The sequence below is a fragment of the Chelonoidis abingdonii genome, chromosome 3 (genome assembly GCF_003597395.2).
Source record: "Chelonoidis abingdonii isolate Lonesome George chromosome 3, CheloAbing_2.0, whole genome shotgun sequence".
Taxonomy (NCBI): domain Eukaryota; kingdom Metazoa; phylum Chordata; order Testudines; family Testudinidae; genus Chelonoidis; species Chelonoidis abingdonii.
In genome coordinates, this window is record NC_133771.1 from 21952944 (window position 1) to 21978576 (window position 25633).

Here is a 25633-nt window from a genome sequence, read left to right on the forward strand (position 1 = left end):
CACCTGTGTAGTTGATGGGGGTGACAGTTGCATCAATGTCTCTAGTAGTAAATCGAAAACACATTCTACTCCTATTGTCAGTTAATTCTAATGAGCAATGGTATTGAGAAGGGTGCATTCTGTCCATTAAGAATTAGCCCCCAGATCTCGCTGCAAAGAGGATGAAATAGTCACCTTCAGTTCCCTTTTAACACTCTCTGCCAAAGGCCTGTGTCTGGCATTGGAGGAGGTCAACCAGGCTCTCGGAGAAAACAGTTGAGATGAACTCTCTTCCTGATCATGTCTACGGGTAGAAGGATGGTCTTGGGGCTTGTTGAGGGGAATGCAGGGAAGGGGACTCACAGGTTTCCAAGTTTCACAGAAAACCTTAGCACATGCCCACTTGTTCACATATAGGGGCTGAGGTTCACCCCACACATTGAACCTTGAATCCAAGGCTAGATGTCACATAGCTCTGCATTGGAATCTGTTGCTGTCAAGGTTTTTTTTCCCCTACTTTGAACTTTAGTGTCCAAAAAGTGGGGACCTTCATGGACCCTTCTAAGCTTAATTCCTAGCTTAGATAAAAAGAGCTAGAGATAAAAGAAAAAGAGATGGAAGAGAGGGAAGGAGAGAGAAAGCATGAACTGGGATTAGCAAAGGCTAAGCCAGATGTTCCAGCCAACCCTAACAACTCTTCTCCAGGTACTGTTTTCCATCCCAGAAAATTTCCCACCTACAAGGCAGGGAGAGGCGGGCGCCCGGCCTGGCTGCGGAGCGGGCCCAGGGTTAAGAAGCTCAGTGAACCTGGCTGACACCTGACCAGAGGACCAACTGGGGGACAAGATACTTTCAAATCTTGGTGGAGGGAAGTCTTTGTTTGTGCTGTTTGTGTTGTTCGTTGTTCGCTCTTGGGGCTAAGAGGGACCAGATATGCACCCAGGTTTTCTCCAATCTTTCTGAATCAGTCTCTCATGTTTCAAAATAGTAAGTATAGCCAGGAAAGGTGGATTAGTTTTATGTTTGTTTTCTTAACTTGTAAATGTGTATTTTGCTGGAAGGATTTTTACCTCTGTTTGCTGTAACTTTGAATCTCAGGCTGGGGGCAGGGGGAGTCCCTCTAGTCTATATGAATCTGAATACCCTGTAAGCATTTTACACCCTGATTTTACAGAGATAATTTTTACTTTTTCTTTCTTTTATTAAAAGCTTTCTTTTTAAGAACCTGATTGATTTTTCCCTTGTTTTAAGACTCAAGAGGATTGGGTTGAACTCACCAGGGAGTTGTGGGGGGAAAGGAGGGGTGGGGAAAGGTTAATTCCTCTTGTTTTAAGATCCAAGAAGTTTGGATCAGTGTACCCTCTCAGGGTAACCCAGGGAGGGAAAGTCTGGGAGGGGGAAAGGAGGAGAGAGGTTTATTTCTCCTTGTTTAAGACCAAGGGGGTTGGGTCTTGGGTTCCCCAGGGAAAGTGTTTGGGGGGAACAGAAAGTGTGCCAAACACTATATTTTGGCTGGTGGCAGCATTATCAGATCTAAGCTAGGAATTAAGCTTAGAAAGGTCCATGCAGGTCCCCACTTTTTGAACGCTAAAGTTCCAAGGGGGGGGAAAAAACCTTGACAGTTGCCCATGCTAAATCTAGCCAGCAAAGAATTGTAAGTTTGCATCTAGGTTGGGAGTGAATCGGCTGGGGCCCAGGAACATCCCTAGGCCTAATGCCATATGGCACACATCTCAGAAATTGTCAAGTGTTTTTACATCCAAAGTTTACCTGGTAAACTGGGATTATGAGCAATTTGTATGTCAACCACTCTTTATCCTCACCTAAGGGTGGCTGGCTTTCATGCCTTAGTGTTGTGCCTTAGGCGCAGTTGTTTGAATTAATGTATATATGTACATTTTTTAAAAATTACTGTCCAGAACTTGTAAATACATTTTCATATTTGTCTAAGCACTTTACTGTATGCTGCTATACTGCTGCCTTCACACCACTGCTTCCAAGCAGAGTACGGATTTGCTTGTGGGGAGGGAATTTCTTAAAAATGCATCCAGACAATTAATTGTTATCTTTTTACTAAACTCCCGAGATGCTAGGAGTAGGAGATAAATTCTGCTTTTGAGAGTGTTTGTGTGTCTCCCGCTGGAGCTGTGTATGGGTGACTTGCAGGGCTCAGAGCATTTTCACTCTGATCCTGCCAATAATTAGCACTGAGCATAGGGATCACTACCCTGAGAATTCCTTAGTGTCTGCGTTCTGAAAACTGAGTAACGGCGGCAGACTCTTTACTCAAGTGGGACTGGCCAGCATTGTCATCAAACAGTTAAATACATACAAAGAAGTTTACATTTTCTGGGGAGCAAAAATTCCTTAATCCCATTAGAAGAGAGTCAAGTGTATAATTTGCAGTTTTGACACTTGCTTCCTAACAGTATATATCCTGAGAATTGCACAGACTAGCCAGTTAAGGCTCACTTGTGAAACAATTTATGCTCTGCATGAGGTCGCTATTCATGTGCCAATGAGTTCCATGGAAAATTTGTGCAATGTGCCTCTTTCTGTCACTTACACTAAACCATTACTCATTAACATAGGTTGCATGCTGTAAAATGAGACATTTGGGAGGGGGAGAATAATGAAAACGAGGAAGATCCGGTACCAAGATGAAAACTGGGCTATTAATAAATGCAAAATATAGAAAATCAAAGTTGGATGTATAAAAAAACATAAGTCTTAAGTGGAAAATTGTCTTGCCCCATGTAACAGCACATACAGACGGGTTACATTTGGTAACGTATGAATCTATTTGAACTAACCAACTACAAGAATAGACACTGGGACTCCTGCACAGTACAACCCTCTTTCCCTCCAGAGTTTGGATTAATTACACAAACATGCTTTTTCTCCTTCAAATTGTTTGCTGACTTTGTATTCTAGCAGTTCCACTTCTTCAGGAGTGTGATCTGGTGGTTACAGCAGAGGACTGGAAGCTAGGATGCCTGTGTTTGTATTCCTGGCTCTTTCATTTATGCAGAATGTATCCTCGAGCAGGTTGCTAAACTTCTTTGTACTTCAGTTTATCTATCTGTAAAATAGGTATAATGAGTAAGGATACGATTCTGTCATGGAGGTCATGGATTCTGAGACTTTCCGGGACTTTTCTGGAGCAGGACAGGAGCAGCTGTCAGCACCGGGGCTGCTGGAGGAGCAACCCCCAGCCTGCCAGAACAGCTGGCCAGCAGTCAGCCCCGGGGCCACCAGAGCAGTGGCCGATGGCCAGCCCTGGGGCCACCGGAGAAGCAGTTCTGGAGCTGAAGCAGCAGCAGAGTTAGGTCAGCAGCCCTGGGGCTGGAGCAGTGGAAGGTCTAAAACAGCTGCCTGTGAGCAGCCCTGTTGCTACCAGAGCAGGAGCCACCAGAACAGCAGCCAGCAGTCAGCCTCAGGGCCACTAGAGCACTGGCCAGTGGCCAACCCTGGGCCACCAGGAAAGCGGCCACCAGACTAGCAGCTGGGGTTAGGTCAGCCCCATAGGGGCTGGAGCAGCAGTGCTCAGCCCATGCCACGAGCAGCAGTGGAGCCCTTGTAGTGAAATAATTTTTAGATATTTGTATCTTTGTTCACAGACTTTCCTGGCATCTTTTTTTTGTCCTAATTCTATTGTTCCCTGCCACACAATACTGTGGTTGTACTTATCTAATGTGAAGGTAAATGGCTAGCTAATATAACTAAAAAAATACTGACTTTAAATGTGCAGTGCAAGGAAAACTCATTTAGAGCATTAAAAATCTTTTTATATTCAGAGAGAAAATTACAGTATCTCAACAGTTCTTGTGTGTAGATTTCAAATGAGATTGCAAGTGTTTAAAATATTGACAGAGAGAGCAAACTGCATTGGTGAGTCTAGAAAGTCTTGCTTTGATGAGAGAGAAAAATAAGAAAATGTCTGTTTTGTCATGTGCTTTAACTTGGATACCTTCTCTGCACAGCTGTGTTAATAAAGTAGGGTATATTTCCATGACCCTAGGGATTTTGCTTGCAGGTTCCTACATGCTGAGTAAAAGAAATGTTGATTAATGTGACACTCTCAAGTCAAATGTGGACTGTAGATTACCATTAAGTACATCATTATGTTATCTTTGAAAAATGTAGTAGGTTTCACCTGACAGATAATGGCTTTTCCTCTGCCACGGCAACAGATGAATAATAAACTAGTACGTGGGATAAACTAAAATATATCAAAATAAGTGTTATTTTTGACAGACAAACAGCCTTTGGTTTCCACAAATTCTTGAAAGAGTCAGTGATCTATTAAGAATGCTTTATGAAGCTTCCTTACTGTATTTCTTTCCAGTCCTGTGATTTCAAAGTATGCCTTATTTCTACATGCTAATGTTTTTTTTTTATATGGATCGATGGTGTGTGACTGCAGAATCTGCATGTGAGTTTTAGTATCGTACGTGGATACAGCTTTACTGAACGTGGGTCACTGTAATGGATCAGTTATAAAAAGTAATGAATTGCTTCCTGTTTCTGCCAGCTGATTTGATCTCTAAGTTCATTGTAAACTGTGAGTTACATAACTGGTATGGAATCTGAGTCCTACATTGTTATGGTTAACAGTGATTACATTAACTGTTTGTACACCCCAAATAATTTAAAACAGGTTCTTCAGCAAGAGCCAAACAAGCTACAGAATATTTCTGCCTTAGAAGTGGAAGTGAACCGCAACCGCCATTGATTCTGTCACTAACATAGCGTGAGCCAGCAAGTCATTTCCAAGCCAGTTCCAGTTTCTGACAGGATGGGAACCACAGTTTTGTCAATGGACTAGAACACTGCTGTTTTAAAACTGCAGTATCTCTGTGAAATGATATACACAGAGATAACTTGTCCATTTACAGCCAAGATACACAACTGATGAAACCTGATGGGCTTAAAACAGAATTCACCTACTTTGGCAAGTCAGGTTTCTTCTTCGGAAGAAAAAAATATATATATAAAATACACACACATACATATATACAATTTTTACCTGGGTGACTGAATTTGCTACCTAAATAAGTGGCCTGATTTCAGATGAGCTGAGCATTCCTGGTTACCATTGGCTCCCATGGGAGGTATGGGAACTGTGCACCTCTGAAGACCATGTCATTTGTTTCGGTACCTAAAGTTAAGTGGCACTCAAATTTTAAAACACTGGTGTAACCTATCAGTTCTGCAACTTACCTCTCTGTAAAACGTAAATAAATAAAGCTCAACTTCTGATCTTCTCCCCATACCTCTAGAAATTGTAGACACATCAGTAAAATAAGCCTTTGCATATGCATGCATGTGTGATATTAACCCAGCTATTGTAACTGTGTCTCTCAACACCAGGTGGGGTATTGTTGACCTCGCCTAGTTTATGTTACAGTAAAACTAGATGCCTTGTTTTCACTGTGGTTTTCACAGGATAGCTCATGCATGTTAGTTACCCCAAAGTAAAAAATACACCTTCTTTAGCAGTGAAGAGAAGCCCAGAGTCTGTCTGTTTCTCTCTCTGGACCAAAAACCTTTTAGATAAAATTCTGTCAATACAAAAACTCCTTAAAACATTTTGGCTTAGGTGAAATAAAGGTTCCAACCAGCTCCATTTTTTAAGTTGGCATCATCCCTGGTAATTTTTGAAGCTGTTTGCCCTTTTCCCTCTCCCAGAAAGATTGTGCCGTTTGCATTTGACTCTCTCTCAGAAAGTCAAGCTATAGGAAAAGAGAAGCATTATTTTGTTTATACATAGTTTACAGGCAGGATCAGTTTTTATTGTTTTAGACAAGTAACCAAACGCTGAGGATAGCAATTAATACTGAATGATCACATGAAGCCAATTGTAGCATTCAAAATAGTGTATTTATAGACCTTGCCTGAAAAAAACCTTGAAATTTTTCTGGCTTTGTGATACGACAAAGAAATTTACTGGGCTCTGTCCTGAAGGGTCACTCTTGCCCTTTCATATCTAGTTTCCCTATAATCTGTTTTATAAAATCTCCTATTGACCATGTGTCTGAGCTCAGAGATTACATTGTGACCAATAGCATCACTATATTCACACTCTACACATTACTGTAATAATCTTTGTGTAAAACATGCCTGGTGAGGTATCATTTAAAAGGAATAACTCACTGATCATTAATATTCTTACATAATGTATGTACGATATGTGTATTAAGAGTTATGAACATAAGCTGAAATGATGACTTAAAAATGTTTACCAGACAAGTCTGGGAAGGGGGTAAATCGGTTTCTCAAAGACAAAGGACAAGCTGGTGCCTCTATCCTGGTGCCATCGAAGTTGATTGGACACTTGACAGGTTACTGCCATTCTTTGACAACAAAGCAGGACAGGAACAGATTGCTCTGCATTCTAGCAAACAACATGGAACCTCTTTCACAACGAGACTCCATGTCTCTGTCCTCGCAGCTGGAATGAACTTTATTTAAGGGTAATCCCCAGCAAAATGCATTTCAGAAGGGTGAGTGGACTATAAAACGGAGGGGGCAAAAACACCCCAATCTCTCTTTCTCTCATTCACTCAATGCGCGTGCCTGGGGCGGCAAGCTGCGGGGGCTGGCCTGTTGGTCCCTGCGAGGGCGGCAGTCAGGCAACCTTCAGTGGCTTGCCTGCGTGAGGTCCGCTAGTCCCGCGGATTTGGCAGCAATTCGACGGCGGGTACGCCGAAGCCGCGGCACCGGCGAACTTCCCACAGGAAAGCTGCCAAAGGCAGCCTGCCTGCCATGCTTGGAGCAGCTAAAAAGTTAGAGCCGCCCCTGCATTCACTTACTCACCTGAAAAAACAAAGGAACCAGCCCTTTGACACTGGGGGGAGATCCTGACCTGAGAATTTGGTCAGCCATGTTGCTGGGAACCTATGGTAAGGATTTTACCTTGAACCAAGTCTAGTTTGTTAAAACGCTTTGTAGTAGCTAAAAATTATTTTTATTTCTCTTGTAACCCCTTCTGATACTTGAATTTAATATCTGATGCTTGAATTCACTTAACATCCTAGCTTCTTTTGTTAATAAACTTGTTTTACATTTTAATCTAAACTAATCCTGTATTTAAAACGAGCTGTTTGGGAACTCCAGTTAAAGTAGCAAGCTGTTGAATATTGACCCTTTATAGGGACAACAGACCTTTAATATCTGAACAGCTCAGGAGAGGGCTGGATAGTGCAGAACACATATTCTTGGGGAAAATTTGGGACTGGGAGTGTGTTGGAACCACCCTGTAAGTAAAAACCCAGGTTGGTGGAAGTCAGAGTATGACTGGAGTGTTGCGAACAGGTTCTGGGGGAGAACTGCTGGGCCAGGACTGTAGCTATACACAGACACTCAGGATGTGACCAGCATACAGTCTGGCTGTTTGTGAGTGGCCCAGCTTGGGATATAACACAGCAAACCATTATCAGGCACCCAGGGTTACGGAATATATGGTGTCACAGCCTCTCATTGGTCTGGATTGCATCCTGGAATGTGACATATATGTACCTGAAAAGCTATGGACTGATAGTATTAGACACCAGATCTCATAGGCAGTGGCAGTGGAAACCTCCCTACACTTCCCTGCTAATGTCAGTCTGTTTTGGAGGGTGCAATATAATCAGGTTCTATGCCAGTTCATTCCTTCACCTCCCAGTTCATGCTACCAGCAAGGTTGCCAGTTGCTTCTATTAGTGATATGCACACCACTCAGTTAGGAACTGGACTAGGAAATCAGTCCATTTCATATATACCATAAAAGAGCTGACAGATGGCAAAAACTTGCAGTTGCTATGAAGATTTATATTGGACACCAAAAGGTGAAAGGATCTGCATCCTGTTATCAATCTAATGAACCATCCAGGTCTTTGAGCCTTGGATATTTAAGTGGGAAGTTGATGGTGATCGCACACAGCAAGCTGGCTGGGGACAAAACCAGAGAGAAAAATTTATATTTAAAATTTCACATAACTTACTTTTAATCGCAAGTGCATGTGCCATCTCTAGTGTTGAAACAGTGCACCTTCATAAGATCTTTCAACTGAGGACCATAAAACACTTTGTATTTTATTATCATCACACTTCAATAATGTGTGAGACTATAATGACCATTTTACATATAGGCAAACAGGCATGAAGGGTTAAGTGGCTTGACCAAGGAGATTCACAGAGTCACTGTCACAGTCTAGAATAGACTAGAACATAGGAGCCCAAAATGTTTGTCCCCTGCTCTAACCACTAGACTTACTACCTCTTTGTGTAATATTTTCTGTGTGTCTTGGTTGATTTGGTACCATGAAAAATCTGTTTCCTAAAATATGAAGAATTATTTCCATACACTGAGGGACAAGTAAACCTATATGCTTTAGTTAATACTGATAATAGTAATTATAATACTTAGCACTTACACAGTGATTTATATTGTCAAACTGCCTGCTGCCATTTAAAAGCTGGCTCTGCAACTTTAGTTTATTTTAGTAGCATAAAACATATTCATATCTTTGGTTCTTCTAAGTGGATTCTACTAGTGTAAATGGCGTATTCTGTATATAGTGTGAGATGTGTTCTTGACACTTCAAAATATTAATAAAATATAAGTGCAGTAGATGTTAGTGCATTCTGATTAGTTGCAGTAAGTATACATTTTACAAAATAAAGGTAAATGTATACTCCAATGCAGATTCTGCATGGAACAGACGCAGCATATTTCTCCTATGAATATTTGTACCAACATAATAAGAATTTAAATCATCATTTATATTTTTGTTAGTTTTATCCTCATGTTATCTGAAAGTAAGTTAACATTGAACTGTCTTCAAACAGATCTGGGACTCTGGATGCTGGCAGAGAGTTATTAAACAGTTTATAGATTCATAGACTCTAGGACTGGAAGGGACCTCAAGAGGTCATCGAGTCCAGTCCCCTGCCCTCATGGCAGGACCAAATACTGTCTAGACCATCCCTGATGATGAGTTGATGAGTGGTTGAGAAATACGTATATTTTAAAGCTCTCTTTGTATGTGTGCAGAACACACACACACAAAAAAAGCAATTTGCCCTTAAATCCCTCACAGCTCCACCTTTTAAACTCGATACAGTACAATTTTTTTTAAAAATATACATATATATCAATAACAGCACAGTACAGGAGAGGAAGGGACATAACTACTTTCTAGGTTTTTTCTTCTCTTGCCTCTAAGCTTTAGCAACTTCTGTCAAAGCAGCTAATCCTGTATCTATAAACTGTAATGTCATAGGATTAATGTGTGGCTGAGAACATGGGTCAAATCTGCTTTAGATCACAAGAGTTTGAGTTCAGTGCCTAGCTGAAATATCACAAAACTACCACATAATTTAGTACAAGTTGCATTCCTATACACCAGCTGTTGGTTGCCTTTAATAAAAAGAGGCCCAGGATTGATTTTCACTGAGAGTATATTTTTCTTTGTCTGAAATTAAGGTAGTCTCAGCTGGTAGACTGTAGAGAGTTCTTAAAATGTTTGTGCCTACGACATAAATAACCCTTTCAAAATCCTATCTTAAATATAGGATAGAAAATATACTGTGACCTATTATTGGCATTTTCCATATTTCTTTTGTTATCTTATAAGGCCCTGATCCTGCAAGTTACTCTGTATGGCTGGGCCACCAAACCATAACTGAAGTCAGTGGGGCTCCACGTAGGCTGGGCATCCGCCCTTGCAGAGCAGTTTGCAGGATGTAGGTCTAATAGGCTGGGAAGATAATTAATTTAAAAACAAAATCCTACCCTAAATCGTACAATATGTGGAATAATTAAAAGAATCCTTGGAAATCTGGACAGTCTGATAACTGGGCAGAGGTAACTGCTTGCCTCTGCTACATTTATGAGAGTACGTTGTGAAAGGCAGCAAGTCTCCCATAATTACCTAGCACTCCAACGTCCATAATATCTTTGGCTTAGTCTGCCTCCTTCATACTACTACCAGCTATTGCGGTTGTGTATCTTTACAGGTGTTTCCTAAACGAAAGCTCATGTGATGGTCCAAGGTACTTGAAAAGGGAGTAACATCCCACAATAGATTTCTATAATATATTCTGTAAGAATATTTATCTCCTCAATAACATAGAAATTAAAAATAGGCATCCGTTAAATGTTTCCTCTTAATGGTTGGTTCATATTATTTTTCTTTTTAGTCTGAGATCAGAGTGTTTTCAGTCCTTATGAGCTAAAATCACCATCCAGCTTAAAGATACATATGTTATAGTACAATATTGTGGGCTGTATTATGCAACATTAGATTAGCTCCAGTAAATGTGTTATGTCCTAGCACAGCGGAGTCCTGGTCCACGACCATGGCTCATAGGTCCTCTTTATTGGTAATACTAATAAATAACGATAATAATCTTGTTTTAACTGTAGTTACAGCCCCAGTTTACTATGGTTTGCTGAACCTTTCTGTAGTTGCACTGCCCACTGAAAAGACCAGGATGTGATAGCTATCATTTTGAAAAATCAGTTTTCTCCTGCAGGAAACAATTAATCAAATAAAATCATTAGAATAAAGAAACCTGCAAAGACACACAAAAAATGACTGCCCTCTTGTGGTATCATCATCATCTCTACGTAACAATTGATTATGTTCAAAGCATTGGGCACTTGCTTCTAAATTGTACTTTGAGCCCAGTCTGCACTGTGCTGAGCACCTCCAACTCCCACTAAAGTCAATAGGAGTTGAGGCCTCTCAGTATCTTGCAGAATCAGGCCCTTATTAGCTCCCTCCAAAAAAACTGGCGTTCCATGTAGCACACAAATATCTTTGCAAGTTAATAGTGCATCTGACAAACTTCATTTCACTAAAAAAGGAGCCTCATTTAAAAAAAATTCTCTCTTCCAGAATATGATACGGTGCTAGAGGACTTTCCTGACAGTCTCTTTCTCATGGCTGTACAGGTTGTCCGCTCTGTGCTGCTGTTTCCAACAATAGAACGCATGGCTCAGTCCCCACAAGGCAAGCTCCTGACACCTGTGCTGTGCAAGCTTCGGTACATTCTGTACATGCCAGTCTACCTGCTGTCATTTCTTCCGGAAAGAGTCAAAACTTCCATGGTGCGGTTTGTGCTGCGAGGATTGAAATATCCTGATGAAGCTTCAATAGTTACCTCCCTAAATCTCTTCAGTGTGGATTGTGTTGGTGAGCAGAATATTTTTTTTTACTATATCTACTTTTTATCCTACTGCTTCAATAAACGAGTGATGTAGCATACTGTACAGAGCATAAGTCTTTAAAAATGAACTTGATGTTAAAACAGGAACAAATCTCTGACCAAATTTTAAAGAGAGGCAGGATTTGTATCTGTCTTGAAGTCCTTTTCTCTTCTCAGGTTAAGAATTCTGGAAAGGATACAGGGAAATTTGAACCTGGTCATAAAATAGTGCTCTGAATAGATCCATAAAATGATCCACAATATTTGGACTTTTAAGAACCTTATCAGAACTGGGGAGTGAATTAAGTGGTTGAGTGTCTTGAAAAATTCTTTTCTTAAATGGAGACTGTTAGGTTAAAAATTATATTTTCCCAAAAATATATTGAAAAAGAAAATCTTTACCTGTACTATTAACACCTTAAATTATTAAAAAGAATGCATTTTAAAATATAATTTACTTTACACCTTTGGAGTTTTTATTTACCTTTTTCACTTCACCCAGTTTGGACAATGAAAATTTGGAAATTTGATACTGATGTTTGTTATAGTCAATTTTTTTCTTTCTGTCTGTAATTAACATTACAAAGTCCTTAGCAGGATTCTATTAAATGCAGAAAAGGAAATCCTGCTGACATTTACACACACGAGTAACTCCACCCATGAGGAATTTCATTGATGCTTTATACGTATGAATTTTAAAATTCTCCAAGGAAGGGCAGAAAATCAAAATTCTTCATATGTTGTGGCCTACTGTAAAATAAAATAAAATGCATATATAAACTTTGTGCAGCTTTCAGGTAGGGAATTATTCACCCAAATTCTGCTGAGCATTCCAAAATGAAAATCAAAGCATATTGTGGTGTTTTACACATTATTTCAATAAATTAACACTTGAAAACACTTTGATATAGAAACTGACATGCGGTGATCAAAAGAAGTGAATCTTTCAGAGACATTCTTACCTGACACCTAGACTTTCCAATGTGTCCTGCCTTCTAAGAGATTGTTTAGACCCTAGTGCTGCAACGAGCTGTGCCAGGGTAGACCAAGTCACACTGACCTCAGTGCAACTCTGTGCAGGTGGAAGAGTCTGCGCTCCATCATCATTCGCAGGATGAAGGCATTAGATCGTAAAGTGTCTGGACAGGGAATCTCTCTGTTGTCTGTTCTGGACAGTGCCAAATGCATTGTCTTCAACAACAAATTGTAATATATAGTTCCAAGTAAGCAGTTAAGTAAACCAAGTTATAGGGGCATGGGAGTACTTGGAACCTCACAGAATTAGGCTCAGAGTTACTAAACATTGTTCTCTAGGTAAGGGACATGTCATCTTTTACAGGAGTTTCATCAACTTAGGAAGTAAATATAAGATCACAGTATGTTTTTGTGTTCCTTCCCTCAGTACCCCAGCCATGGCAGGAACTCAATTCTAGGATGCGAACATCTCTGTATTACAGTAGTTTACATCGTGCTAAGTGCTCTAGTTGCTTTAATTTAGCTAACATCTTCCCATGCAAAGAGACAATTCAGATATAAGCAGCCAAGGATGTCCAACCTTATACCTTTAGGACATGCTTCTCAGCTGGTGTAAAATTGGTGTCACTCCATTTACTTTATCAAGTTAAACCAGTTGAGGGTCTGACCCTCTGAAGCCTGTCTTGCAAACCCTTATGTAAGTGGGTCTTATTGATGTGACTGTTCATTGGCCCACATCATGCCATCTGTTTTTAAGCAGAATTCCCCATTGATTTCAGCAAAGAGTACTGTCTGGAAACTGATGGCACTGTTGGCCCATTGACTTCAAAGGAACTATACACATAGGTTACCACTACCCGAGCAAGTTTGGTTTAACAGGATCAAACTCATAGGTCTTTTTTGTAGGGTCACAAACAGAAGAAAGAAGGATCATAGCATGGTCATCAGTTCAGCCAAAATATATTTAGCTCAGCAATCTGGCCTATTTAAATCTTGTTATATGTAGCACTCATCTGTAAACTAGTATAGCATATGAAACTGTCATAAATGTTGTTCTGATCGACTCCTCTATCCTTTTAATAGCTGTTAAATATGATTCAAAAATGTTCTGAAAATGAATTTGTTTCTCCTCTCCAGGAAGTTTGTGTTGACTCATTAAAAATACACATATTACCTTTGGCACATACATCTGTTGAATTACTGCAATTGCAATAAAAGCTATGATTAAGGGCAAGAGAAAATGGTCAAAGTTTCCTTAAAAGTAGTGTGTCCATTAAAACAAACTAACCTGCCAAGGATTTGTTACCACATCCAAAGCTTAGTCACAACAATGTGTTTTCTCTCTGCTGAAAGGAAATGAGATTTATAAAACTTAATTATAACAAGAATTTGAGTTCCTATCCTGTTTTCACTAAAGTCAAGAATAAATCTCCTTCCAGAGGGAGCAGAAAGAGGTCCTGAATGAGAATTGTCAGCCAAAAAGATGAGTTTATGGAGATAGGAAGGTTGCATTCCTTTTTGCCCACCACACTACTGACTGAAAATATATTTGCTTCTACATGTGATCTAAAATAACATTTTGTTATTATTATGTATTTATTATTTAGAAACCCCAATCAAAGATCAGGGCCCTTTTGTATTAGGCATTGTACTGACATACAGGGATAACAAAACAATAGTCCCTGCCCCAGGGCACTTACAATGTCCGTGCACATAGGAGGCAGCAAGAGGACAAACAGACAAATGGGGGAGGATGGAATAAGAAGATAACAAAATAATGTACCTATAAAGATGCCATCTACAGTCCTGAAAGCGGTTTGCTAAAGGCTGATGCCAAATAATCAAAGACATACAATGAAGTATTTTTGAGGAAAGCCATTTTAAGCGAAAATGTTGTAAACTGCAAATGAATTTTAGGATTTGGAAGCAAGTGTTTCAGACTTGCACTAATGAAGAGACAGAAAAAATGTTACAATATGAGTATGGGACTTTATTCGCCTTGCTGTTATCTGAAACATAGACAAGTAAGCAAGTTAGCAAGTAAAAATTAATTTGTAAATTCTCATACCTAATAAAAATAATGATAATATAAAACTATCACTGTAATGTTTTGAAATCTGAAAATATTTCTTTTCTGACATGGAAGCATGGGGTTTATGGTGACAGTAAACCGCTCTATCTACATAGGACAGGATTTATTGTCTACTAGTTTGACTGGCAAACTTCCTCCATTTGTTTCTGTAAAATTTCCGCAAAAGCACAGACATTACATAATGGGTAAACACTGCAAGGTTTTTTAGAGAGGCAGGCTTGTAGGTCAGAGGTTAACGTCTGGATGACAGCGAAGATACAGATAAGCACAATAGCAAGAAAAACCTCCAAATGGCCCATATGCTCGGTCATCCTTTGTGATCTTGAACCTGTGACTTCTCTTGAGGAATCTCCCTGTTTGTTTAACCTGTTTACAGGCCAGGAGAGTAGCTAAAATCTGTGGAGGGGATGGATTGCTTTATGGGGTTTGGAAAGGATGAAGAGGAGTGAAAAAATCATAACTTGGAAAACAGCATTTGAAATTGTTTGAAAAGATCATAAAAATCAAGAGTGGAGACAATCTTCCTTTCACTATATTCTAGAGGGCTGTGAGAGGATATAAAATGACATCTAAATATACTGAGCCACAGAGTTTGGATCCAAATCAAAACTTCTCCAAAGTTTGGACCTTTTTGGATTTAGGATTTGGGTTTGTCTCATTATAAAGTAAAATTTGTCAAAAGTGTCATAGGCACTTGAAGGTAGTTAGACAATTAGGTTGTTTTGAGAATTTTACCCTCAGGGCAATTGGGACGTTTGAGTCTGGATCTGGGAAAGTTTGGGAATGCTCAGATCCCAGAATTTGTTTTTGATCCATCTATCTCTTTAAAACAAAGAGACATTAAATAATGGCATCTTATCTACAGGTGATTCATTTTGTTGCATTCAGCAGAAAACAACATGATGTGAGTATTCGGGAAAGCTTTACCTTTATTACCAGTTAGGAAAGCAGAACATTTAGTGGTTAGAGTGGACTAGCTGTCAGGACTCCTGGATTCTAACTGCAGCTCTGCCACTGACTTGCTGTCTTATCTGAACGAGTCATTTCCCCTCTCTGCCTCAGTTTTCTTACATATAAAATGGGAAGCTTCCTTGCTGGTAATGTTGTTGGAGCAGTTTGAGATTAAAACATTACAGAAGTGCTAATTGAATGACAGCATCCAGTTCAGCCTGCCACACAAGAACATTGTGAAAACTATTCAAAACTATTTAACATCCAGCTTTCCCAAACCTTTTTTTAATTGTAAATGTTTTTAAAAGTACACTAGGAAGTTCGTTTACAAGTGTGTCATTTTAAATGATGAAATACAAATACTTTCCCCTTCAATTCTCAATGACAGTTTTCAGACTTAGAAACCTAAAATTAGATACCTAAATTATCTTACTTTTAAGCTTTATCTTTGCTTTGAAATGAAGACAGTATCATTTACAGAATGAATTTGCTTGCATTGAAAAGACAGTCTTAACTCCTAAAAGATTACAGGCCAAATCATTAGCTTGTGTAAATGGGCACAGCTCCGCTGAAGTGCACTGATCTGCCCGTAACAACCTGGTTAGGGGTTGTTATAGAAGTGGATGGGTAGGGTTCTGTGGCCTGCTTTGTGCAGGAGGTCAGACTAGATAATCATATTGGTCCCTTCTGACCTATGAGTCTATGAGACACTAAAATCCTCTGTACAATTACAAGGGTGTTGCCTACAATGTTATGCTAATGCCTTTCACCTTGATTCAAGGAAATAGTTTTCCTGTGGTGATGATGGTGGTGATGGTGTTTTTGTTCATTACATTAGGGCCTAGAGCCCTGATCATGATCAAGGTCCGATGTGCTAGGCTCTGTACAAACACATAGTAAGAAACCATCCTGGCCACAAACAGACAAGACAAAGAATAAGGAGGGGAATTAGAAGCACAGAGAAGTATAGCGAGACACCCAAGGTCACACAGCAGGGCAGTTTCTTCGGATAATACTGTAAGCCTTAAATAACCCATTCCAGTATTATAGGAGAGACCTGTCCAAAATGTGGATTGTTATAGTTGTACAGTAGGAACCAGTGTGGCCTTGGAGAGAGGTATCCTCCCTCTTTCCCTTCCACCCTAGTGCACTCACGCAAGTGCTAGTCATGGTGGCAACCCTTAGGCTTCTCTAAGGGCAGGTCTACACTTGCAGTGGTGTGTAGAGTACAGACAGTGCACATCCAGCTGTACGGGTATAAATAGCAGTGTAGACAGTGAGGCACTGCTTAGGTGAGGAGAGTACAGATACGCCAGCACCCTGTGATTATATTCACTAACCGCCTCTCTGGGTATCCAAGCAGTGCCTTCCACATCTACACTGCTATTTTTCACAGTGTAATGTCCCACTGCCTCCCAGCTACCAGAGCCTTTGCCTGCCACGGGAATCTTTCACTGCTGTCTCAGAGTGGCGCAGCATCTGATCTCCCTCTCTTCTTACCTTCTGACTGATGGGGGTTAGGAAAGGACTTTCCCTCAGAGCAGGTTATTCCATAACTGCCAACTGCAAGATGTCTTAAATTTTTCCCCTAAATCTGCTACTACCGAATACTGTCAAGTGACAGGACACTGGACTAGGTGGTCCACTGGGCTGACCCAGAATGGCAAATCCTATTCTCCTTTGCTCCTGCAGTCACAGAATCTCCACAGGCCCGTCTGTGCTACCACACTTGAGCCTTATATGGCATGACATTTTAAATTATTATTGTAATATGTATTTTTGCGAAGCACTTAAGAGAGTGTTTCCTTACCTGTGGAAATACAGTAATATTTTATCACCTGCCTTCCAGGAAAAGGAGCCAAAGAATAACAGCCTTTCATATTTTCATGCTTCCTCTGCTACTATTTATTTTCCTGTGTGATGCCTGACTAAAATGTTTGCTTAATGTTGTCAGACAACTCACCTTCCCAAGACAGCACTTAAACATGGACGGAAAAATCCCACATCTGCTTTATTCTCTCTATGAGTGAACTAAAGTTTCCCCAATTTAGGAATAGGATGCTCATATTAAATTATTGGAGGAAGATGAATGGCTTTTATATATTTACAGTCCTATTTATTTTTTGAAGTCACTCTGCTTTCTAAATGTACCCCACTTCCAAAAGAAAGAGAGATCAAAGTTTAACAAGGGCATTTTATTACTTGTAAAAGCTTTTATTTTCCTACAGATGCCCTGTGCATGCGTATAGGAAAAATAATACTAAATCTGGAAAATAAACCAAATGAGAATATATATATTATTTTCCAGATTTAGTATTCGTTTTCTTTTTCAAAGAAAAAACATATTAAATACTGTCAGTTTTAGTCTCATCATAAATATTACTCATAGATCTTGAATGTTTTGATAATGGGCCTGTTGATAATGTCCAAGAAGTACACAGCACAGTTTGGGATTTGTTTGGGGGGCTGTATATTCACAGTTGCTGAGGTATCATCCCTGGGAACTGAGTTAATTTGACAAACGGATGATGAGTCGGGCGATACACTGCTACCAGACTGGAAGTGAGAGAAGAAAACCCTACAGGATAGAGGAGGTGTTGAAAATAGGTATCTGCTGGTTAAATGCTAGCAGCTGTGGTCACTTTGTATGTTAGACAGTAGCAATAGTGACAGTCATCTCCATAGTGGGGCTTTGTTCATTTTGAGCCTGACCCAAAGCCCACAAAATTCAGTGGAGAAGCTCACATTGATTTCAACAGGCTTTGGAACAGACCTTTTCCTGTGCCTCTCTCAGTTCCACAAGGGCACGTCTAGAATAGAGTTTGTGGTCGTGTTGTGACTTGATTTAATTGATTGGCAATTAACTTGATTTAGGTAACAGCTTTAGGTAACAGCTTTGACAGTAGACACTCCACTCCACTCCACTCCGGGACACAAACATCTACCGCTTACTTTAGGGTAAAATGGTTCCAACAAAGCTAACAACACTCAGGGGTAAACCTCAAACATTTCTGTCCTGGAGTAAACATTTATGGGGGGTATCTGGATAAGCATTTATAAAGGCGCTAACTAACTCAGTTAAATACTGGTCATTTGCAACAGGTTTCCAGATTCTAGTCTAGATGTGTAGTGACACATTAAAAGGGTATTTATGCCAGCCTTGCTATGTTTCATGAATGTAGTGTTGGAAGGGTGATTTCAGTTACTGCTAATTGCAACAGTCAGGTGAACAAGTATTTGAAGACAGCAGTACCAAGCCATCACTAGAACTGTGTTGTATGTATGGCGATCGGGGGTGAGAGTTCAACACTACAGAACATGGGAGTGAAATCAGTCCAAGCTGACTCAAGGAGGTGTAGGTTCACCTTTCCATGTTAATTAAATCCACTGTGCCTGAGTAGGAATTCACCTCCTTCTAAAGCAAATGGTGATCCAAGTGCTGCCCTCCATCATGGTTCCATGAGGAAGGGTCAACTTTAGACCCTGATCCACAAAAACATTGAGATTGATTTCAGTGGAGCTACTCACATGCTGAAATACTTGGCTAGAATGGGGCTTTGATTCTAGGGTGTCCAGATGTCCCAATTTTATAGGGAGAGTCCCGATTTTTGGGTCTTTTTCTTATATAGCTCCTATTACCACCCCCCCGCCCCGATTTTTCACACTTGCTGTCTGGTCACCCTGCTTGATTCCCATCAGAGCTCTGGCAGGAGCCTCTGCATGGAGCTGCTAAATTAGAATACCCACTGCCCATTCTACTTTGTAGCCAGCCATACCTCCTTTGCTGTGCCCTTCCTACACAATAAGTCCTTGCTGTGCCCTTCCTACACAATAAGTGAGGTTGTAGTTGGTTTACGCCATTAAAATCTAGACCTCCTACCAGAATTTCCATCACCAGGGCCGCCTTGCAGAGTATGCGAGAGTTTAAACTGGAGGTGAATCTGATTGGTTAAGACTCAGTTCTCTCCATCAGTTGAAGTCAATGAGAGTTGACTCCAAGTAACTCAGAGCAGGAATAAGTGCACAGATATTTCCGTTTCTGTCACGCACCCCAGCCAGGCTATGCATGCTGCAGTGCACAAAGCAAATGAATATTTTTCTCGCTCCCTGACAAGGCATCCATTGTATGTTAAAGCACCTGGATATAGTTGTTGAATAATGATTTGTTTATTGTTGCCTTCAGCCCTGCTCTGCTTTTTTCAAGGGCTCCTGGCTAAATTTCGTGTATAGTTGTGGTCTTGCTGTAACTTTAATATCAAGCAGATTGGAGAAGACGTTTATATTAAATGCAGCTATTATGCATATTGGGGGAGGGGGTATTATTATTATTAGGCTACATTAATTAAACTGTTTTCATTTGAGACCCATGTGTAAACCAGCAAGGAAGCCAAAGCAAACGTTTACATCATGTAAATCTCCAAACATCAACATTTTTTTTTACTTTTATTTTTTTCTCATATTCCTACTTCAGTCATCCCTGGTACTAAACAGTTCCTTCTGTTTGATGCTTTAAACAGTAAATTATACAAAATTTCCAAGATTGCTGTTGGCAATAATTACAGATAGAAAATATGTTTTCCCCTTAGGAAATTACACTGCTGTTTGGTATTATTATTTCTTACCACCGTGTTCTGAGCTTTTCTAAGGAATGACAGAGATTGCTTCCTTGGGAGCAAAGGATAAACTGGAAAGGAAACTAGTGTTACACTCCTCTGAAGAACCTTACAATAAGATGGGCAACTTACCAGGAAAAAATGTGACCAGATGGTAGTACATTCCCTGAGGAAAACATATTTTCAAAGGCTAAATCTACTCCTTGTGGGTCATTTCAATTTGACATGGAACTCAACCTAAATTTGATTAATTACATTGCAATTTGGCTAATACTGTGTCAGTAGTGAGAGGACATTTAAGAGACAGGCAAACCATAATATGCAAATAAGCTACAGAGTACAGATGAGTGAGGGGGCTTGTAGTTCCACCCCTTCGGAAATACTTTTCATACGTCGGACTCTAATCATTTTTTCCTTTCTGAGGGAAAGTGTAAGCCAACAATCCAGTGCTTCTGAGCAACTTGGTGTTACACAGTTATAGAATTGAGGGACAAACTGTAAACTCTTTGGGGCAAGGATTGGATTTAGCACAGTGGGGCCAGAATCCAAGTCATTGCAGGATTTTCCGCTTTCGTACATTTTCTAGCATATTGTTCATTCTGTCTTTAAATATGCTAGATGTTGGGAAGCACATTTTCAAGAACTTACTTGTTTAAACGTATTTCTTGTAGAGTTTGCAACAATGTGGTACAATGTGCAACAGAGTCAGTACAATGTGACTGACAATCACATTGCCAGTCAACCTTAGTAAGGGAGGCTTCCGAGAAGCATCATGGAGGAGGGAGGCTAAGAACTTCTGGGAAGGCTCTGCAGGCATCCCCTTTATGACATTAGACTTGAATAAGAATGTATCATTGCAGACTTCCATGTACGTAGTACTGCCAGCACCTAGGACTGTGGGGCCCTGATCCTGATTGGTGCCCTTGTGCACTATCTTAACACACAAAAATAATACATATGAATGAAGTAACTCCTCCCACCATACAAAATCAATTATTCTCAACTTCTTGTCAGCCCTTCCCTCTCCCTAGTTCTTATTGGCTTCTGCAGAAAGCCGTTCAGTCCGTGCTGATCACTAGCTGTCTCTAAGGCGATACCGCACATTGTATTGTTTCTGTTACAGTAGCGCCTTGGAGCCCCAGTTATGGGCCAGGACCCCATTGTGCTAAGCACTGTACAAATGGAACAGCTGCAGAGAATAGCTGCTAAACATCAAGAGGTGATTACGTTGACCCAATAGGTTTAGACCCAGAAAACTAGCTGTAGCCACTCTAGTAAATCTTTACCTGGTGAGATAAAAGTTATATTCTTCTCCCCTCACCCCAGTTGGGTCTCTTGTAGCTCCATAGACTGGCCCAGGAAAGACGAGGACTCTTATTTTGTCTAGGTTGCTGAAACATGCAATGCCTGACAAGATATTGCTGAAAAATTATTTCAGAGTGCATTGGTCATGGAATTTCTCATGCTAACTGGTACAGTATTGAGTTGCTAGGAACAGGGAAATTGCCAGACTGGATCAGACCAGAGGTCCATCTCATCAAGTATTTGCCTCTAGCAAAGGCCAGGTGCATTTGAGGAAGCTGCAAGAAGCCCATGGAAGGCGAATGTGGGATAATCCTCCCCTCAGCATAGATCTCAAAGAGTTTGCCTACACAGCCCGCAGCAGTGAGCCTGAGAGCCTGGGTCAACAGACTCGGACTCGCACTACAGTGCTAAAAATAGCTGTGTAGATGTTCAGGCTGAAGCTGGAACTCTGAAGCCTAAGGGCAGAGGTGGGCTTCAGAACTTGAGTGGTCTGAGCTGTAGCATCTACACAGCTATCTTCAGTGCTTCATGAGCCCACATCTGTTGACCCAGGCTCTGAGATGCTACCTGTATAGACATATCCTAATAGTTAGAGATTGGCTTATGCCCTGAAAAGGAAGTTTTAATTTCCCTTCCAAAATTGTTGTTGCCGTTAATTACGATATCACTGGATCTTCTTTGATATCCATATAAATATCCAATCCCTTTTTAAAGCTTGTTAAATTCTTGGCCTCAACAACTTCCTGTGGCAACGAGTTCTACAATTTAATCACACATTGTTTGAAAAATATTTCCTTTGATTGGTTTTGAATTTTCCACCATTTAGTGTCATTGAATGTCCCCTTGTTTTGTGTTTAGAAATGAGTTGGCAGACGATTACTGGAGCTTACTGAAGGAAGCTCTGCTAAGGCCCGGTGGTATTTCAGATTGTTATTCAGAGGTAGAGATGATACTGAAAGGGGAGGCGCTGCAAATGCCGTGAGGACAGCGGCGTAATAGAAAAGCCTAGAAGTGCAGGCAGCAAACAATGAAATACGATTCAGGCTGGAAAAATGCAGGCTAATAAAGTACATCTGTGGAAGAAAAAAAAAAAGCCTAAACGCACATACTGTGTGGAAGGAGGCGGGTATCTGGAAAGCAGGAGTGCCAGAAATGATTGGGAGTGATAGTGGGCAACAATCTGATAGGAGGTTGCCATGTGATATGGTGTCAAAATACCCAGTGCAAAGACACCATGTCATGGAGCAGGCAAAAGACTGTAGAGTAGAGCACAGGGAGCAGAGCTGGATTGTGCCTGGCTTGGGCAGGTGAGTAAATGAGAAGGGTCAGGGATGAAGTGGCACAAGAAGCCTTCGCTCACCTCTGCTCCTCTGCACACGTAGTGTCTGAGCCTGTCTGGCGCGCAGTACAACTAGCCTCTCAGCAAGGAGCATGGGGAGGGGAGGGCCGTGGCCCTTTCCCTCTTCCTCCTGAGCCTGTGGGTGGGTGCTAGAACCGCTGCTGTGGAGGCGTGCTGCCACACTTACCCTGAGGAGGAACCTTGGCTGAGTCCAACAACATTTTTCCTGATGCCCCTGCTGGAGCGTAGCTTTTCTTTGTACTCCCTTACCTGGCTCCCACCAAATGCAGCCAGGAGGTCACACACACAATTGGATCCAAAGATTTCATGTGTCCATTAAAAAAAAAAAACTTTTGGGCATAGCGTGGGCTGTCCCCTCACTCTCACTATTGGTTATTACAAGCAGAAGCTCAAACTAAGGAACTTCCAACCGGAGTGGCTGAGCAGATTAGGCGTTTCATCAAGCCTGTTTCTGAGCCGCTTCCAGGTTTGTGAGCAGCATTTGCTTCCCAGGCACCAATAAATTGCCTATCAAAATTGCTTTATTCTCCCTCATTACTGACCTATACCATAACTTTGAACCACCTTTAATGAGCAGAATTCATGGGCTTAGTCAGTCCTGTTGGCGACAGGATAGGCTGAGCGGAGCCAACAAGCTTGGGGGGAATGAAGTGCTCTCTAAAGCATGGGTAGCTCTGTGTAGTCCCACGTTTGCTGTAGTCGGAAAGAACAAATGATGGGGCACCTGATATTAAAGAAGAAGGCCAGGGTTGTGTTCATGGCTGCTCATTTTTTGTTGGACAAGGAGTCTTCATATTTATTTCCTTAATTGCTTGGTCAACCAAGTGGAAAATCATTTTTCTTTGAATCTTCTCTATTGTTCCACTAGTGTGGCATTGCTTTGTATCTATTTTTTATAGTGCAGAGGACCCCAGATGCTTGGGCAACTAAGACAACACAGTATTGTTTTTACATTTCTTTTTATGTATGTGGCTAAGTGTTTACTACATGGTGAGACAATAGGGACAAGAGCTAAAGTTATGGCATTTCAAAGCGCTGTTGTTTTTTACCTAATTCAGGGCTCACGTCCATCTCAAAATGTAACCACGTGTAAGTCTGAAGTGCTGCACTCTTGTATTCTTAAATTGGTTTGACGTGGCTAGACCACATGTGTTTAGATTGTTTTGTCATAACAGACATCTTTCCAACTTGCCGTGCATCACCACAAGTAACACAACGTGGCTCTTCAATTTCCAGCTGGAGTTTGCAATTAACTATTCCTGCTAATAGAATGTTCCTGTTGCAAATCAGCAACCTTGTGGTATTTGCAGATTGCAACATTCAGTCACAAAGCAAAAAGCTAGAGGATTTCAAAAAAACACGCACATTTTTTTCAAACTATGGCAGTGAAGTAGAAGGAAATCACTAAATTGCTTGATATGTCACATCTAAACTTAGCCAAGCTAAGCAGCATCATGTGTCCTGCCTGAAAACTTGTACAGGTTTAAAAGTTTTAGGGCCATATCTTCAATGTAGCTCCACTGACTACTATAGAGCTGCACTACAGATACACCAGCAGAGGATCTGGCTCTCAAACCTGAGAAATGAATACAGCGACTGGACTTCTTGTGCCATCAAAGCAGAGAAAATCTTTTATTTTGTACTTTACTTGCCTTACTGTATATTGGGGTAAATGAGGGGAGTTTGAACTTCAGCTCAGTAGATACAGATAGTCATCTGACAATTGGTTAATTGAATCAGCATTAAATAGCCTGAAAGACTGAAAAGCTTGATTGATTTCAATCACTGTGGTTTGTGAAAACTATTAATTTAGCCGATGGATATTAAGCCCTTGCTGTGACACTTTGGGTTAAAGAACTACCAATGATATAAAGCAGTCTTTTCTTTTCTGGGTCCTTGATTTGAGTCTAATCAGTGTTCCTGTGTCACAAAACCACCAGGAATAAATCAAACACATTTTGGCACAGTTAGCCGTCTTTGCTTAGCAAAGGCCTGAGACTAAATTGACACTGATGCTTAATCACCTCTAATTCATGGAGAGAAAGTGATCCTTCCAGGTCAGGAGAAGGGTCATTGGCAGGATCATGTGGAGAAACTTGTGCTGCAGTTAACTGCACTATACCTGACCTGTGAATAAATGAAGGACTTGCATTTTCACTCCCGCCATTGCCTTCACCTTTGCAGTATGATGTATATAAAGGATATACATATCAAACTTTTTTTAAAAAAAGAAAATAGACAGGATTTACCAGCTCAAAATGCTTTACAATTTAAAAGCGAAATGTGATTTTTAATGATAACTTTATTATTAGCTTTGGTGGGCGGGTTAATTAAACCCTAAAGTTTTGGTTCTGAATATAAAGGGACACCAATAACTTGCAAAGTAATCAGTTTAATAAAATAAATTAAAAATTATTTAAGATACTACTACAGCTGTCTCTGATCACCCCTGCCAATTTCTGTGAGTTTATAACTACGTTGTCCTGTTTTTAAAAATGTTTTTCGCTCTGATTGCTATGTGAAAAACCCACATCATCAGAGGAAATTGACAGAGGTGCTGATCCTGCAAAGACTGATATATTCTTAACTTTATACTCTGTGAGTTGTCTCATTGAAGCCGGATTACTTACAGTGTGTCAAAATAAGCTTGTGCGCACATTTTTGTAGAATCATAGCCTAACCGATTATGCAGAAGAAACAATGAAACTGGCCGTGCACTGTCATGTACACAAAATAAACAAACTGGACAAGTAGAAATATAGTTTGCGGGAGGGCATTGGAAGGGTTGCTAACTTTTTGCTTTTTTAGTACCCTTAGATGTTACTTACAATAAGTGTAGGTAAAACAAATGTCAGACATAAGTGTGTTTTTTAATTTTACAGTGTGCCCCTTTAATGTCTGTAGAATATGTAGGAGACCAAGAGCCTCAATTTCAAAAAAGCGTATCTCCCATTTAGGCACTAAAATAACTGTTCCGAGTTTCAAAAGAGCCTGGTATGTTTCATGTTGATCTTGTTTGAAAATCTGGTTGTACGAGTGCCACAAAGGGAACTGCTGAGTGCTGAGCACTTTGGTAAATATGACTTTGTTAAAGTCCCTAAATCTCAGCTGAGGCCTTATCTACATGAGAAAGTTGCACCAGTTAAACTTAAATCCGTT

At 40.5% G+C, this 25633-nt stretch overlaps 1 protein-coding gene across 2 annotated transcripts in view; it reads left to right on the plus strand.

Annotated features, from left to right (window-relative positions):
- The window catches only part of LDAH (lipid droplet associated hydrolase), a 209023-nt gene that overhangs the window by 156741 nt on the left and 26649 nt on the right, over window positions 1–25633 (plus strand). For both annotated transcript variants that reach the window (XM_032770042.2, XM_032770043.2), the window contains exon 5: window positions 10925–11165. In XM_032770042.2, the coding sequence (XP_032625933.1) occupies window positions 10925–11165 (241 nt within the window). The remainder of the gene's footprint in view (window positions 1–10924; window positions 11166–25633) is intronic.